General features: G+C 35.7%; 1 protein-coding gene across 3 annotated transcripts in view; it reads right to left on the reverse strand.

The window, feature by feature from the left end:
- TMEM209 (transmembrane protein 209) overlaps positions 1-18,638 on the reverse strand; it is a 32,220-nt gene that overhangs the window by 3,334 nt on the left and 10,248 nt on the right. For 2 of the 3 annotated variants that reach the window (XM_058529872.1, XM_058529881.1), the window contains exons 7-14: positions 15,116-15,291; positions 14,411-14,482; positions 12,202-12,298; positions 8,512-8,637; positions 5,939-6,036; positions 4,954-5,068; positions 4,760-4,857; positions 2,612-2,685 (exon numbers count right to left, since the gene is read on the reverse strand). In XM_058529872.1, the coding sequence (XP_058385855.1) occupies positions 2,612-2,685; positions 4,760-4,857; positions 4,954-5,068; positions 5,939-6,036; positions 8,512-8,637; positions 12,202-12,298; positions 14,411-14,482; positions 15,116-15,291 (856 nt within the window). The remainder of the gene's footprint in view (positions 1-2,611; positions 2,686-4,759; positions 4,858-4,953; positions 5,069-5,938; positions 6,037-8,511; positions 8,638-12,201; positions 12,299-14,410; positions 14,483-15,115; positions 15,292-18,638) is intronic. The other variant, XM_058529891.1, reaches the window with a different exon arrangement.

The following is an 18,638-nucleotide window of genomic DNA, read 5'->3' on the forward strand; positions in this document are numbered from 1 at the left end:
CAGACTACATTTGAGCCACTTATTTATTTCCTTTAAGTTACAGGATAGTACCTTTTAATCATTTGATTGTTTTAGAATGTGTTAAAAAGATTAATCAATCATATTTTAAAAGTTAATAAATTCCAAGTTTTTTTCTGGGTTTTAAAAAAAAAACCCAAAGAAATAAAACATGTATTAATTTTAGTGTAAAATGTTTCATTTTCCACATATAAGCTGCTCATTAAGAGAAGATAAGCACTTCAAAAATTAAGTCAATTCTTTTTGGCATCTGAGTAAATTACTGCCCCACTAAGTAGTTTTAAAGTTTTTACATTTTTATGCATACAACAAATTGTATATGGCACTCAACCCAAGCTTCATGCTATCATGACAAATCATTTATGCATCAAAATATCCATTTGGATCTTTTGTAGGAAAAAATAAATTTTCAATTAAACTAAAAATTCACTGCTTATTTAAAATATTTCTAAATTGATTTTTCACTTCAAAATAACCTTCCAGAAACACTGTTAAGTGAAGAATTACAAAACAATATGTTTATAGTATATTCCATCTTTCTAATATTTATGTAAGCATATATTTATAACTGAACACTGCTGAAAATTTTAGGAAAAAAACCTGTATTTACTGACACAGAATGTCCAAGATATACCATAAGATTAAAAAGCAAATTATAGAGTCATATATTTGGGTACAATATATTTTTAACCAAAACGAAAAACAAAAACAAAATCAACTTATTCCCAGAAAAGTAGTCTGGAAACATACACCTGAAACTGTTAACATTGGGTACTTCACAGCAGTAGAACTGAGAGAGGCTGATCAGAGAAGAATTTTCAATTTCTAGTTTACACGCTGCTGTACTGTTTAAATATTTCTATATTGAGCATGTATTATTCTGTAATTAAAAAATAAAGAAAAAAGAACCATGGTAGTTCAGATGCCTCACAAAAGCGTTCCTTATTTAACCTTTCTTACATTAAAAAATATAAAAGAAGCTGATAAATGTTTATATTTGTTTATAAATTTCTGTTTATGTCTTTTAAAATCTTTGCACCTAATATGTTTAGGACAGGAAGCTTGGCTTTCTCTCAACTGTGCTGTCCAATAGAAATGTAATGTGATGTGAGCCACAAGTGTAAGCCACACACACAATTTAAAATTTTTTAATATACATTTTTAAAAAGTTAAAAAAAGAAGAAACAGGTGAAATTAATTTTAATAACAGATTTCATTTAACTCAACATATCCAAAGTATTATTTCAACATGTGATCAATATACAAAATTATTAATGAGATATTTTACTTCTTTTTTTGGTACTAGGTCCTTGAATTCTAGTCTACATATTTCACACAGCACATCTCAATTTGGACTAGTCGTTTCAAATGCTCAATGCCACATGTGGTTGATGGCTGCTGTATTGGACAATACACTTCTAGAATATGTATAAAACAGGACGCCTAAACAAAACTTAGAAAAGATGCACGCATATCAGAACTGGAATGGACCTCAGATGTCTTCTACTCCAAGCCCTTCTTTTTACATTTTCTTAGCCTCAGGTTACCTAGTGTGGGCAGAGCTGGATCCAGAATCTAGGTTTTCAGACCCCCCAGACCTTGCAATACCAGATTTCCCCAGCTTTAGCTGGGGTCCACTTACTTCAAATATTACTCGATACACTAAAATCCTGAATCATCAAAATGACAATACAGGGGCCGGCCCGGTGGTGCAAGTGGTTAAGTGCGCACGCTCTGCTGTGGTGGCCCAGGATTCCCTGGTTCGGATCCCAGGCGTGCACTGACACACCGCTTAGCAAGCCATGCTGTGGCAGCGTCCCATATAAAGTGGAGGAAGATGGGCATAGATGTTAGCCCAGGGCCAGTCTTCCTCAGCAAAAAGAGAGGACTGGCAGATGTCAGCACAGGGCTGATCTTCCTCACAAAAAAAAAAAAAAAGACAATACAGCAATTTCGAATTTATTGTAACAGTGTGTGAGCTTCATTACTAAGTATTTAGAATAAACAAAGTAAACATTTCAGCTGACCATTTTTCCACCCCAGTTAACAACATTATGGAACAGGTGCTGACTCAGTCTGTCTGGACGTGGAAACATTTTGCAGAGGGCTTTGTGTCTGAAATAGGATGGCTTGAATACAAACAGACTCCAGTTTTTCATTATTTTTTAAAAATTTTCAAGTGGCAAGAGCGGGCCGGCCCCGTGGCTTAGCAGTTAAGTGCGTGCGCTCCGATGCTGGCGGCCCGGGTTCAGATCCCGGGCTCGCACCGACGCACCGCTTCTCCGGCCATGCTGAGGCCGCGTCCCACATACAGCAACTAGAAGGATGTGCAACTATGACATACAACTATCTACTGGGGCTTTGGGGAAAAAAAGGAGGAGGATTGGCAATAGATGTTAGCTCAGGGCCAGTCTTCCTCAGCAACAAGAGGAGGATTAGCATGGATGTTAGCTCAAGGGCTGATCTTCCTCAAAAAAAAAAAAAAGTTTACAAATCTTTTCAGTATATGATGCTGCCTTCTGCAGAGTCTTACCATAGGAAGAAAAACAGTAAATAAATTAAATACTTGTGTTTTTAAAGCATCGATACCTACCCAAGCATTCCCGACTCTTTGGTCTTTATGATGTAGAGAAACATTAACAAGGTGTGAAACATATTATTTCTGCCCTGGAATAAAGAGAAAAAAGACAGCAAGATTTAAACCAAACCAAATCAAGGATTCAGTCTGATAGGTAAATGCAGATCCTATCAATTCACATTCTACTAATTCAGAATTCCATGCATGTAATTCAGACTTTCATTTATTCATTAAACAAAGTGCCTACTTTGTGCTAGGAAATGGGAATATCGTGGTGAATAAGACAGAGAGAATCTATGTAATCAAGGAGCTTAAAGTCTAGTAGGAAAGGCAGACAGTAAACTCAGAATTACAATAAAGTGTGACGAATGTTATGAGAGAGGAGGTGTAGGGTGCCATAGGAACATACGCGGGCATCTGACCCAGACGGTGAGGCAGGGAATGCCTCCCTGAGGGAAAGATTTTTAAGTTGAGACCTGAAAGATGAGCAGAAAGTAAACAGACTGGGAAGTCTCCACACATGGAGAGCAGCATTTATGAAGGCCTGGAAGAGAGCTATTCCGAGGCTGGTGCCCCTGTATACTACACACAAAAAATGTTCTATCCCAAAAATTAACAACAAAAACAGAAGTGTTGGGATTAAAAAACTTTTAATCACACTTCAAAATACATTACAGTATATGTTAATAATAGGATAAGTAACATGGTAAATATACATTTATTTTATCTACAAGGAACTATGAGGCAGCATTTTGCTAGCCCTAAAATCGAACTATTATATGTAGTTTCTGGTCTGTAAAATAGCTCCTAATTAAGATTTTCAACTTACTGATTAACTTGTCCCTGCTTACTCTGATTTAGTGTTGTTACTCAAGAATCTGAGGATGTATAATTTTCAAAAGACAGTATTTCTTAAAAAAAAAAATAAAAAGGATTTGCACGTGTAGTCACAGGAACATCAATGGCCCAAAATATTTACACTTACAAAGTGGAAATACTAAACTTGAAAAAAGTGAAATCAATATTCTCTCCTGGGTATCTGATGGAGAACACAATTTATGATTATAGTCAATGTAAAATTTCTTAGTATAGACGCTGGGAACAAAAATAACGGCAAAGGTCACCAACAGAACTGCAACCATGTTTGCAATCAAGAGTAAAATACCTTGGTAGAAGTGTAAATTGGTACAATAACCTTTTTTATAAAGTAATTTGATAATATATTTTAAAAGCCTTGAAAATATTCTGTAAGCCAGAATTCCACTTTTGGACTTTGGGCTAAAGAAACTACCCCAAATGCAGATAGTTATATGCATAAAGTTGAATATTCAGCTGTATTTATGATAATGAAGAATTAGAAACATCCAAAATGTCCAACAGCAGGGGAATGGTTGAATAAATTATGTTACAATCTTATGATGAAGTTTTTTATAGCCATTAAAAAGTATTTTTATGAAGATTTTTAATGGCATGGAAAATTATGTTATAAAGTTAATTTTTAAAAGGATATAAAACTACATAGGGCCGGCCCCGTGCCTTAGCAGTTAAGTGCTTCCACTCTGTTACTGGTGGCCCAGGTTCAGATCCTGGGCGTGCACCAACACATCGCTTCTCCGGCCATGCTGAGGCCACGTCCCACATACAGCAACTAGAAGGATGTGCAACTATGACATACAACTATCTACTGGGGCTTTGGGGAAAAAAAGGAGGAGGATTGGCAATAGATGTTAGCTCAGAGCCAGTCTCCCTCAGCAAAAAGAGGAGGATTAGCATGGACGTTAGCTCAGGGCTGATCTTCCTCACACACACACAAAAATAATAAAAAATAATAAAAAATAAAAAAATAAAACTACATAAATAATATGATTTCAACCCATAAAAAGGTACAAAGACCGAAATAAAATTTACCAAAGGCAATACACCAAAATGTTAATAACAGCTGCCTCTAAGTAATGGAATAATGAGTGATTTTTCTTCTTTTTCTTTATCCTTTTCCAAAATTACTTTTATAGTACAAAAAAAAAAAAAGATATACAAAAAACACATTTTCCCTAATTTAAAAAGTTTACCTATTCCATAAGCAAGAGAATCTAATTTTAAAAATACTATCAAAGCAAGTCACCCATGACATCCTGTAACCGCAACTTCTACACTTAGAAGTACCTTTGGAAGACTGTAGACATGGCGCTGGTAGATTAGCTCATAATGGGGAGGGTTGATAGCACTCTGATAAATGCAAAAAACATTCTCATTTGTCACATCTGTAAAGGAAATATGCTACATTAAAAAACAAAACAAAACCACTAGATACATTTCAGGTGAACAGCTCAACTCATCCTTTTGGGAGAGGTTTATACCTGGTTTATTTGGTGTCTGCACAAAGTGCTGAGAAGTAAATGTTTTCCCGTCAGGGTACTTCGGGTGCGGAGGCAATCGGGAGTCAAGGTAGGTGCAAAACACATGCATGATGATCTGACAAGGAGGAAGCAATTTTTCAAAGTCAGCATGAAAATCTATCACAGATGTAGCCCTTTAAAAACATCTGTGTTTATAATGACTCCAATTTTTAAATTTTCCTCTAAAGAGAAAATTAGCAAAAATGCTTTCAAGTGGTTACATTTATAAGATGAAATCCATAAAATGAAAAGATAAAAGACGTTCTTAGTTTTCTGTTAAGTGGATCGTTCACACCCACAGAGTTAATTAACAGCAAAACTAAGATTAAAATACACACACATGCCATACTCAATTTGAATATTAGCATTTAAAACTTCATTTTCACACATAACAGTCACTGTAAAAAAATAAAGAACACAATTTTGAAAAACTCTTAAATGCTCAAAAACTTTATAAAACTCTTTGATCTCATAAATCTAATTCTAGGAATCTTTCTTAAAGTCATAATCCCAAACAAGAAAGAAATATGCATCATGATATTCCTTGCAACATTATTTGAGATATAAAAACAAAAATCCCTCCTCCTCCCATGTTTCTCAAACTTTTAGGTCCAATATAGGAAAATAATTAAATGATAGTGCGTAATAATGGAAAAATACTTAAACGTTGCAAAAGTGAAAAAAAGCAGGATACAAAATTTTACATATGGGATGATTACAACTATGATAAAAACACTAAAAAATAGCACAATCTAAGTAAAGGGGGAAAAAATACAGCAAAATATTAACAGTGGTTGGGTTAAGATGCTTGTACAATTTTATTTTTATTTCTACCTTAGTTTCTAAATTCTTCTTAATACTTATTTTTATAATGGAAAAATAAAAACACATAAATCCAGTAACAAAAATGTTAAACTGAAAAAACACAGTAAAACTAGGAACTTACAGCAGAATCAGTGGGCAGGTCTGTATCCCACTTGCGTCCTTTGAAGTCTCCACCTCTATTCCACCGAAATGAGCTCATACAGCCTCCTTGAGAAAGTTCTGTAGCACAAAGGTGAAATAAAAAAAAACTAAGAATATGCAAAAAAAAAAAAGAAGAAAAAGGCTAAGAAGTTATAATAAGGGAAGCATATCATCTTATTTTTTATTTATTTATTTTTTTTTTTGTGTGTGAGGAAGATTAGCCCTGAGCTAACATCTGATGCCAATCCTCCTCTTTTTGCTGAGAAAGCTTGGCCCTGGGCTAACACCTGTGCCCATCTTCCTCCACTTTATACGGGACAGCACCACAGCATGGCTTTGATAAGTGGTCCGTAGATCCGCATCCCGAATCTGAACTGGCAAACTCTGGGCCGCCAAAGCGGAGCGAGGGCACTTAACCGCGACACCACTGGGCTGGCCCTGGGAAGTATATCATCTGAAAAACCTGATCAAAACATCCAAACATAAAGAAATTCAAGATATAAAAGATTAACTTTAACATCACCATGAGGAAAGAATCAGATAAATCCAAAATGCGGGACAAGACTACTATTCTGGATTCTTAAAAAAGTCAATGTCGTGTGGGCCAAAAGAGGTGGCAGAACTGTTCTAGACGAAGAGACAAAAACAAAGATAAAACAACACAATGTAACGTGTGAACCTAGACTCCATCTTGGTTAGGAAAAAAGAAAAGAACATATAACATCCGTTGGATAATTGGGAAATTTGAATATGAACTGTATATTAGATGATATTATAGAAATATTGTTAATCTTAAAGGTCTGATAAACGTATTGTGGTTATATAGGAGAATGTCATTTTCAGGAATTCTTGTGCTGAAAGATAATAACGTATGTAATATACTTTCAAATACTAGAGCAAAAAAATGTGTGTATATGTGTATACATATATATATAGAGAGAGAGAGCGTGTCAAAAACGGCAAAATATTGGTAACTGTTCTATCTAGAAGGCCTGTGCAGTGTTCATTGTATTTTTTAAACTTTTTTGTATAGTTGATATATAATAATACCTTATATATACTTTGTATATATATGCGTGTGCGCACGCATGCACATACACACATGCGCGCGTGCGCGCGCACACACACACACTCTTATATCTATGAGGCAATCTTGCCAAAAAATTGCAACCCGAATTTACGTGAAATACAGAGGACAGAGGGTCATATAAAACTACGCCATGCGGATGTGCTCAGCAAAATCCACAACATGGGAAACTCAAAGGGACAAACAATCCAGTTCTTTCAACAAATAAGTTGTAAACTAAAAAGGATGGACAGGAAACCTACAGCTTAAAAGAAACTCAATATATCTACCAATCACAACATGTGATAATATTTGAATCCCAATTCAAACAAACAATACCAAAAAAGTAATTATACATTTGATGAGATAGTTGGAAATTTGTACATAGGCTGTATATTTTATGATACAAAGAAATTGTTAAAAAATACTAGGTGTGATCACTGTTTTGTGGTTACATTTTTAAAAAGCCTTATCTTTTAGCGATACATACAGAGATATTCACAGATGCAGTGATAACGACATGTAGGATTTGTTTCAAATAATACAGGAAGGGAGGAGGTAGGTGGGGACACGGCTATGGCAGGGGTTGCCCAAGGACTGAGGGTTGTTGGGACCAGGTGCTGTGTACAAGAGGGTTGACCATACTATTCTGTTTAGTTTCACGTACATTTGAATTCTCCTCATATAAAAAGTTTTTAAAAGTCATGATAAATGTTATTCCTGAACCCCAGTCCAAACCTAGGGGAGGGAGGGGGCACCATAAAATTTTCAAATTAACATTTATGATAATTCTGAGGAGTGAAATATTATTTCTAAAACTCGTTTTAGTGATGAGAACATTTTATAGAGTTTATCCAAATAAAAGTAGGGAGGCATAAAGAGTGTGTGGGAGTGTCAGGGAGGCTAAATTTCCTGATTCTCAAGTCAGGCTCCTCAGAAGATCACATTCCCCCCAAATAATTACAATACAACAAAAATATAAAGAAACAACATATTAAATATAAATTATAAAAACAAAGAAATAAGGATCAGCATGCTGAAATTATAAAGAATGTCATAGGGGCACCCATTCTTGGTAGTTTCTACTCTTAGTAGAAAATGACTGAAATATTCAATTGAGCCCATTTAGCTCATATTTAAGTTTCCCTATATAGAATAAAATTATTAATTAACATATTCAAGGCTAACTACATTATTTTGACAATTCTTAAGCACATAAAATATAAAACCCAAAAGCTGTTCAAATATAAGCCGTAATTAAGCCATAATTATATATAAATTATATATAAATTATATAAAATTATATAATTATATAATTATATAATTATATAATTATATATATATATAATTATATAAAATATAAGATAATACTTAGTGATACTTCTCATTTTTTCAAAGAAAGTTTTTCCTTGTTACCTTTATTTATAAAAATCTCAAAGTACCAGAGAAAAAGCTCTTGCTTTTTCCTTCTTCAAATCAATAGTTACCTTTGATCCTTTCAAACAAGTATTCCTGATTTGGTGTAAGGTCTAGATACTGCACGATTGTATTCAGAGTTGGAATGAGAGGAGCTTTAACCAGAGCAGCTTGTTTCAAGCTAGTAATACTAGCCTCTGTTAAAAACAAAACATACACACACCGATTATTCTTCACGTGGGTCTCTAAAATAACTGAAAATGCTCTTCCCTCAATAGATGTTGAAGGAATAAATGAAAGCAATAATAGTCTTAACAATTTGCATTATCTACTTCTTATTGTTAGTGCCGTCCAGTCAATTCTGACTCTTAGCGACCCTCTGTACAGCAGAGTGGAACCCTGCCCGGTCTTTTGGTGTCGTCCTCCCACCTTCAGATGCTATATGAGACAATGCTCCGCTGCTATTTGTAGGGGTTTCATGGCCAATTTTTATTTTTTTTGGTGAGGGAGATCAGCCCTGAGCTAACATCCGTGCTAATCCTTCTCTTTTTGCTGAGGAAGACTGGCTCTGAGCTAACATCTACTGCCAATCCTCCTCCTTTTTTTTTTTTTTCCCCTTCCCCAAAGCCCCAGTAGATAGTTGTATGTCATAGCTGCACATCCTTCCAGTTGCTGTATGTGGGACGCGGCCTCAGCATGGCCGGAGAAGCGGTGCGTCGGTGCACGCCCGGGATCCGAACCCGGGCCGCCAGCAGAGGAGCGCGCGCACTTAACTGCTAAGCCATGGGGCCAGCCCACATAGCCAATTTTTTGGGAAGTGGGTGGCCAGGTCCTTCCTCCTACTTTGTCTTAGTCTGGAAGCTCCGCTGAAACCTGTCCACCATGGGTGACCTCGCTGGTGCTTGAAATACCACTGGCATGGCTTTCAGCATTACAGCAACATGCGGCTGCTACAATATGACAACTGACAGAAAGGTGGTGTGGGTCCCTGGCCAGGAAACGAACTCAGGCCACAGTGGTGAGAGCACCGAATCTTAACCACCAGGGCTGGTCATTATCTACTTTACCTACAATTTATTTTACCATTTCTGGCAAGGTGGCCAGATTTACACACACACACACTCCAAAAGCAGAAGCCAAATCCATATCAGCAGATCTATAAACAACTAATACCCAGAAGATTTTTGTCGGGTACGTATAAAAAGATACATGATAGCTTTCAAAATCAGGTTGAATTAAAAGTTGCCAGTTATGGCAGTGACAAGCAGAAACTTTTTATGACAGTGATTTCTCTCCTCGTATCATGAAAGACAACTATCCAAAGAAATTAATAAACCACCAGAAATTTCCAAAATGTCCAACCTTACTAGTAATATCCAATGTTGGGAAAAAGCCATGCTCACGTGTGACATGGTTGCTAGAGTATACACTACTATAAGGTTTTTGAAGGGTTGTGTACATCAAAAGCCTTAATACATTTATACCTATTGAGCTGACAACTCCACTTCTAAGGAATTATCCTAAAGAAATAATTATAAATGTACACAAAGATTTAGGTAAAAGGATATTGACTCACAGTGTTATTAATAACAGTAAAGGGAAAAAACCCTGAATTTTAGATAATAAAGATCAGTTAAATACAATATATTGCATATATAAAAAAGAAATACAACCTAGCCATAAAAATAGTACTGGAGAATATTCAACAAAATAGAAAAAGTGGGGGGAACAAAAAAGATAAAAAAACAGGATGACCCCAATTTAATTAAAAATATATACATACAGATACTGTATTTTCTCAACTCCTAAATATACAGTTTTCACATTTTAATGTTCTTAAATTATGGTATAATTGACAATTGATATATATAGTTAGTATCATAATATTGTTATCCAAAAATAATAATTGGTTGTGACTTAAAATTGATAATGGTTATCTCTGGAAGCAGAATTATGAGTAATATTCTTCTTTGTGTATTTCTGTACTTCCCAAACTGTCTACAGTGAACATAGGTATATTGCTTTTGTAGTCATAAAGCAATGTTCTTTTTAAAAAAGCATATCACACTGGTAAAATATGGTGAAAGATACCTATTTTTATAGCTTATAAAGAAAGCTCAAAAGGATAAGCACAGGTTCAAATAACACTACCAAGACCTAGAAAGTAACCATTCTGGCTTTGGAGTCAGAGAGCTCTGACCTCAAAGCACTGCTCTGTGACACTGGGCAAGTGACTTAACCTCTCTGAGTCTTAGTAGCCTCCTCCATAAAATGGGGCAATAACAGCTATCTTTCAAGGTTAATGTCAGGGTTGTGTAAATTACACATGAAACATTTGGATACTCCATAAATAAACACTTTAGGGATGTATAATTCTATTCTCAGTCCAGAGAATAAAGATTGATTGAAAGATACCCAAAGTAAGTGCAAAGTGCTAATGAGCAATCCAAAGCCCTTACACATTTCAAGGAGAACTTTATTCTCTAGAAGAGCAGGCTGACTACAATATTCCTTATTTACTTTGAAACCTAATTACTTAACACTAAATAAGTTATGATATATATATATTTCAAGTAAATTATATTATAAGGAACCTTAACAGTTTTATTTTTAGTAGATAAGAGAGTTGAAAACAGGTGATTTTAAATTAGCATGGTTACACATTCTTTATGCTTTGGACAACTGTGTAATTAGTATCTGATAAGGGACTTGTATTTAAAATATATGAAGAACACCTACAACTCAACAATAAAAAGACAATCCAATTTAAAAATGGGTAAAGGATCTGAAAAGATATTTCTCTTAAGAAGATATACAAATAGCCAATAAGCACATGAAAAGATGCTCAACATCATTAGCCATTAGGCAAATGCAAATCAAAACAACAGTGAGATACCATTTCACACTCACTAGGATAACTATAATAAAAAAGACAGACAATAACAAGTATTGGCGAGGATGTGAGAAACTGGAACCCTCATACACTACTGGTGGGAACGAAAAACGTTGCACCTGCTTTAGGAAAGTCTGGTAATTCCTCACAAGGTTAAAAATGGAGTTATCACATGGCTCAGCAATTCCACTCCTAGGTAATACCCCAGAGAAATTAAAACATATGCCCACACAAACACTTTTACACAACTGTTCATAGCAGCATTTTTCATCATAGCCAAAAAGTAAAAACAACCCACATGTCAACCAACTGAGGAATGGGTAAACAGAATGTGGTAGATCCATACAATGGGATATTACTTGGCAATAAAAGGAAACGGAGTACTGATAAGTGCTGCAACATGGATAAACCTTGACAAAATTAAGTGAAAGAAGCCAGTCACAAAAGACAACATATTGTATGAGCCCATTTATATGAAATATCCAGAACAGGCCTATCTATAGAGACAGATTGGTAGTTGCCTGGCCTGGAGAATAGGGGGTGGTGGGAAACGGGGCAGGGGAGGGGGCCACTAAGAGATATGTGGCATTTCTTCTTGGCGTGATGAAATACTCTAAAATTGATTATGGTCATGGTTACACAACTCAAACGTTTGAACTACAGACTTTAAATGGGTGAATTGTATGGTAACTAAATTATATCACAATAAAACTGTTTATATTAAAAAAAACTATATTATAGACATTTAGTTTTTTTCTTCACCTCAAGATAACAAAGGAAGTTGTTACATAGCCCATTACAAGAAGAAAGTTTCTTCTTGGCAGATTCACTGAAGGTAAATCAAACGCTGGGCTCTCTTTTCACATACCTCCTATCTGCAGCTCTGGACAACCCATTCGTCTCATCTGCGTGCTGACAGACTCGATCTCCTGTACAAGCGGCACCAATATTGTCTCATTGATCCACTAGGAAGAAATGAGGTAAAGATTTTACACACATAATTCTGAAGCATTTCTCAAATTATTTTCATAAAACTAAGAATTTTTTTTTACCGTCTTGTACTTGAGTATTAATTAATAGAGTATAGTGAAGAGAAGAGAAGCAGTAGCTACCTGAAGTCTAGAGAGAGCTACGTAAATATGCTATTGGAGTCTAAGTTATTAAGTTATATTCTTAAATTACATGTCTGTTTTTTCTGAAGAAAATATAAGACTTTCAGTTATATGTTAAGTTTTTCTTAAATTTTTCTACAATTACTATACTTACCTAAAAAGATAATTTTCAGTTTACAAGTCTAGGGTAATTATTTATACATTTATTCATGTAGTGTTTATACTGGTTTACGATTAATAAGATAGTTTTTGAAACTAACATAACTGATTAACTCTCAGCAGGCTCACCCTAGCCATGTGGAAAACAGATTTATTACATTTGAAACTGGTTTGTGAATATTACAATATTACTTTAGGACTAGGAATTTCAAATGCCACTTTGCATGGCTAATATTAGACTAATTCTGGAATGTGAAAAGACTGTCCAAGGGAACACCCCATCTGTATTGGTTCTGTGTTATGTGTTTCGTGTCTGTGTTTGTAGCAACTTCAACCACCATTTCTGTTTCCATGCTTCTGTTTAACCATAAAATGGAAGGATGAAAAAGTTTCAGATGAAATACAAGTCTACAATTCCTTACAAAAATTCTGAATTAAAAAACCTCTGAAAACTGAAAGTTTTTTTCTAATCCATTTAGCAAGCAAATTAGATATATCAAGACCTGAACTGAATTCCCATGAAGCTATTGACTTTATCCCACTTAGCGTAACTATTCAAATGCTTTGCTGCAGAAATATTAATGTTGTTGATTACTGAGTGCTAACCAGACTCCTTTAGTGGTATTACAAAATATATGGTATATGTATATAGCTTTTTTAAAAAATCCAAAAAACTCTAAATTTCAGAACATTGTAGCCTAAGGAATTCAGATAAGGGATTGTGTTTGTATTTCTTCTAAGCTAAAACTCCTCAGACTTTATATTTTAAATATATTAGCATTTTTAGACAAGCCTATAAGTGGAAAAAAAGAGAGTACAGTTTCAGGACAACATTTCCCTCATTCATTCTTCCAGCATTTACTAAATGCATCCTACTTGCCAGACACTCTTTGGCTGCAACAAAATTATCTAACAGGTCCAGGAGAGAGATCTAGGCCTCATCCCCAGAAAGTGAGTAGTTCTAGGGTCGGGCTCAGGAATTTTTATTTTTAAAAGCCATCCAGGCTTCTAGTTCAAGAAAGTAGGCTGCTATTTTTCACGACTCTCTCTTGACACCCTATTTAAATTATAGGTAAAGAATAAAAAAGGAGTACAAGTGATTTCAACATATTTCTAGAAGATATAGAGAGGATGGATGAGTGCTGACAGATGGAACAGTGGAAGAAGCGGCCGCCTCTACAGAATCTAAGTGGAGATACCACAGGGGACAAGGAGCCAATCTGCCCAACAGCACTTGGGACATAGAGGTACCACAGGGAGTGAGAGAAAGAGGCGGCACTGAACCAAGGGAACTAATTCACTCTGTATATGGAGAAGTTGGCCTTCCCACCTCCAGGCCAAAGATTAGAGGGTTCTTTGCTAGAAAAATCGAAGAAACTGATATATTCTGAAGTAGTTTCAAGCATACGTTGTCTTCTCTCTCCAACTCGGAAGTTTTCTGAGGACAAGGACCTCATTTTTGTTCCCTCACATTTCTATACACATGATAGGCTCTGACAGAAATGCTCTTTGAAAAATAAAATTGAGACGTTGAGAAAGGGAAGATATTAATAACTAAATACATTGTTCCTTTATCCACTCAAAATACACTGATTTACTAAGTATGGAGGGGAAAAAAACCCCTTGAAAATGGACACCAGAAGGTAAACGTCATCTTTACCCTTATACATGTGCCATCCATATTGCATTTTTAGTAACAATTAATTCTGATATTCTAATTAACAATTAACATCTCTGATATTCTAATAACATACTTTGCATATTAAGAGGCACTAATATTGTCCAAAGAGCAATGTCAGCACTCACATTTCTGAACTTAGCTGTCCATGAATCCATATGATCAAGAAGTTGTCTATTCATAGTCACTCTTGCCCAAACCTATTAAAAATATGTTTAAAATGAATAATCAGTGAGGAAAAATGTTGCCAGAAATCAGTCATTCTTTCCCCCAACCCTCAAAAATATTTGGAACACTGAAAAAAATCTTCACAAACATCAATATTGATGTAATAAATATGCAGTAATTTTCTTATTACTCACTAGGTTGCTATTCATGCACAAATATATCTTTAAAATTCCTTACGTTAGTATGTTTAAAGAACATTCCTCTTTGCTTTTAAGAACAAAATAAAAATCTTATATTTGGTATTAAACTGATGAAATTACAGACTCTCAAATGTTCTAATCTAAATGTATTTTAAAAGCAAGAGTCTTGTATATGTTAAGTATAAATAGATACTTGAGATACCTTTTTATAAATGAATGCAGAAAAATGCTTTAGCCAGGACACTAATGTCAACTATGTGTCATAAAGAGTAAAATGTACAAAAGAATTCAGTTTTAGGTACCCAAAGTTAGATAGGAGCCTTTCCACTGTTTAATGTGTGCCAGATTTATGTTTCTACACACTAAAAGTGGAGGTTACAGAAAAAAAAGTTCCAGAAGTAGAAGAGAAGACTTTCTAATAGTCTGTAAATCAGAAATATTAAGTCATTTTTATTCTCCATTTACCTCCTCTGCAGCTTGTTTAGAACTGAGATCAGCTTCATCTTTGTTAGCACACGGGGCCTGAGACCTACAGGCAAGCTGATACTGAAACTTCTTTAAAGTCTGTGCATGATCCCCCACAGAACGACTGTAGTTCCAGAAAGTAGGACTGGTGGAAGGCGAGGCAGAGTCTGGGCTCCCTACAATGATTAAAGAGTATCAGTGTGTTGGAGTAATTTTGAGGTCTGGAGTTAGCACATGAAGTGGGTCTCTAGGCACCTAGGGAATATCAATCAAGGAAGATGAAGCCTCCAGGGGCTTCTCTCCTCCCTCCTCCCCAACATTATCTTCTCTTCAGAGAACATGGACTGCTTGTGCTAAAAATCAGAAAGAACATTTCCTGAGCAGTATCAATTTAAGAGCCATAAGAACCCTAAGTGGATGAAAGTGTCTGTTTATTTTTGTTGTAAAACTAAGCTTATTTTATTATCTAAGACTTTTAAATGATTCAGTGAGAAACAAACACAAGACAAATTTCTTTAGGAAAAAAACAGGCTAAGGAAGTTACTTGCTTGAATTTTTAGAAGCTCTTTCTGAATGGCCTAACTAGAGTCTCCTATTAATAAACTATTCTTCGGGTTAGTAGCTAAACCCACTCTTCCCTCCACTACACTGCGTTCTAGTTACAGCCTGTAGTAATTCCTGTGTGGTATAAAAGGGACTATCTGCTGATTACACCCCTAAATTTATAAATTTACTTTTAGGCAATGTAAATAGTTACATTTAGGAACTTAATCCTATAGAGGCCTCTACCAAGTACTTATCACACTTTAAGGTTACAGTTTGTCTCTTTTCCCAATACAATTTGAGCTCCTTGTGAGCAGGGAGTATTTTTTCCCCTAGCATCCAGCACAGTACCTGAATAAATAACAAATTTTCAATGACAAGTTTATGATACTTACGAAGGCCTTATTTTTTTCAGAGCTTAACCGATATCAAAAATATCAATTGATACTTCAAACACACACAGAAAAATCACAAACAGAAATTAGGTTTTTTTAATCTTAGCAGAATTTCTAAAAGAAGTGACTATAGATAATAAAACTGGTTTTCTCGTGATGTTTACAGACACAAAGGATGAGAAATCATGAAAAGAATATGTTAGAATATTTCAATTCACAGCATTGAAACCCTGAAGGTTAGCCAGTCTTGTGCTAGTAGCTTTGGTGAACAGTAGTATGTTTCATGCTGGCATAAAAATAAATAATTATGCACAGCAAAGGAATATCACACTTGGTGTAAAGTGAAATTTTCAAGTAGGACTTCTGGCAAAATTGACTTACAGTAATGAATTAAGAAGTTTTTAAACTAACACAACTGATTTAATAAGTAGGGAATAAAAAAGGAAGGTAAAAGACATGGTGATGATAGAGCACAAAGTTATCCTATTTTGATTAATCATTTTGAATATTAATTTTAAAAATGATAATCAAGCTTTCTCAGACAAAACGTGAACTTGAGAAAAATTTCAATAAAGACTGGCTTTAGATACAAAAGGAGTTTTATACAGATGATAGAAATAAGAATTTTTAATATCTGTTGTGTATTAGTCAAAGTACAAGCAAAATATATATAGCAAGCAGTGACAAAATAGGGCCTCTCTGTAATCACCACCACCACCACCAAAATAGCACAAAATCTGTACCTGGAGAACCCCAAAGATCTAAGAATCAAAGCACATAGAGATTTGCAATTCTGGCAACATAACAAACCAGGTAACCTGAAACATCTCCCACTACATATATCTAAAAATGTTTATTTAATAAAAAACATTATTTAAATGAATAATGGAGCTTGCAAAAAGTAAGAGGAACAGCCAGTGGCTAAAAAATGAAAAGGGGGGCCGGCCCTGTGGCTTGGTGGTTAAGTGCGCGCGCTGCGATGCTGGTGGCCCAGGTTCGGATCCCGGGTGCGCATCGAGGCACCACTTCTCCGTTCATCCTGAGGCCGAGTCCCACATACAGCAACTAGAAGGATGTGCAGCTACGACACACAACTATCCACTGGGGCTTTGGGGGGAAAAAAAAAATAAAATAAAAAAATAAAATCTTAAAAAAAAAAGAAGTGAGAATCTTTAAAAAAAAAAAAAAAAAAAAAAAAAGAAAAGGGAATTGAAAATCAGAGTGGCCTGTGTGTGAGCTGATGCTGTGGCTGCTCTGGAGAATTCTGTAGGCTTTGGGAAACCTATTAGCTTGGATTTCAGTGCCCAAGTGGGAAAAGAAGATGTAGGCCCAGCAGAGGTAGAGAGATGGACTGAGACTTTTCTCCTACCTCCATCCCCTGCACCGGGCATAGGGCCAGGAACCTCAAAGGACCATATTCTCAGTGAATGAGAAAAATATCTGTCTCCTGGCACCAGGAGATATCAAGGAAGCTTGTCTGTGTTAGTCAGGTTGCTGGGATATTTTTTACAAAATCTCTGAGATTTAAAAAATTATAGATCCATCTTCACATTTAGAGCACCCATTTACACTACCTGTGAGGTCCAGGAACCTCCAAGCTCAGAAATTACTTAAGTTAGTTCAAAGTCAATGATACTCCTTAGGCACCTGGCAGAGGCAAACAAAACTGCCAGGAGGAGACAAGGCTTCCACTCAGCCTGGCCAGGATAGAAAAAGCACAGATAAAAACTCTACTGAAGATGAGTCTACCAAAACAAACTAAAAATATATAAATCACAAGAAAACAAGCCTCCAAACAAAAGAGTCAACAAGATTAAAATGTTAGTATTTAATCCCCAAGAACTTTAGATAATTGAACTACTGGACAGAGACTTCTAAAAAGTATGTTTTAATTTATTTATTTTCCCCCCAAAGCCCCAGTAGATAGTTGTATGTCACAGCTGCACGTCCTTCTAGTTGCTGTATGTGGGACGCGGCCTCAGCACGGCCGGAGAAGCGGTGCGTCTGTGCGCGCCCGGGATCCAAACCCGGGCCGCCGGCAGCGGAGCGCGCACTTAACCGCTAAGCCACGGGGCCGGCCCTAAAAAGTATGTTTTAAGTGATTGTAATAGGAAAAAGAAGTGAAAACATATGAACAAAACAAGATAACCTAAAATGAATCAGGCATACTTGAAAGAGAACCAAACAAAACTTGGAAAAATGAAAAAAAAAATGACAAATTAAAAAACTCAAAGAGTTTGTTAAACAGTAGTTTAGACACTGCTAAAGAATGAATCACCCATCAGTCCAAATGGGCTGAAACAACAAACCGTGGGGTGAGGGGTAAAACAGAAAGCTCTTCTTTACAGAACAATGCCATGCTACTAAATGTAGAGGAAATGGAAGTATTACAAAGGCTCCATTTTGCAACCACCACTGTATTAACTCCTTCAGGAAAGGATCATCAATGGATGCTAAAACCACTAAATGAGAGGCTGTTGGGAGAACAGGAAATTCACAAGTCTCGAAGGATCACACTATAGATTATTTATTAATTACAAAAGGGAAAAGCTATTATGAAGAAATCAGGTTGCCACCACCTTGAC

The sequence above is a fragment of the Diceros bicornis genome, chromosome 3 (genome assembly GCF_020826845.1).
Source record: "Diceros bicornis minor isolate mBicDic1 chromosome 3, mDicBic1.mat.cur, whole genome shotgun sequence".
NCBI lineage: Eukaryota > Metazoa > Chordata > Mammalia > Perissodactyla > Rhinocerotidae > Diceros > Diceros bicornis.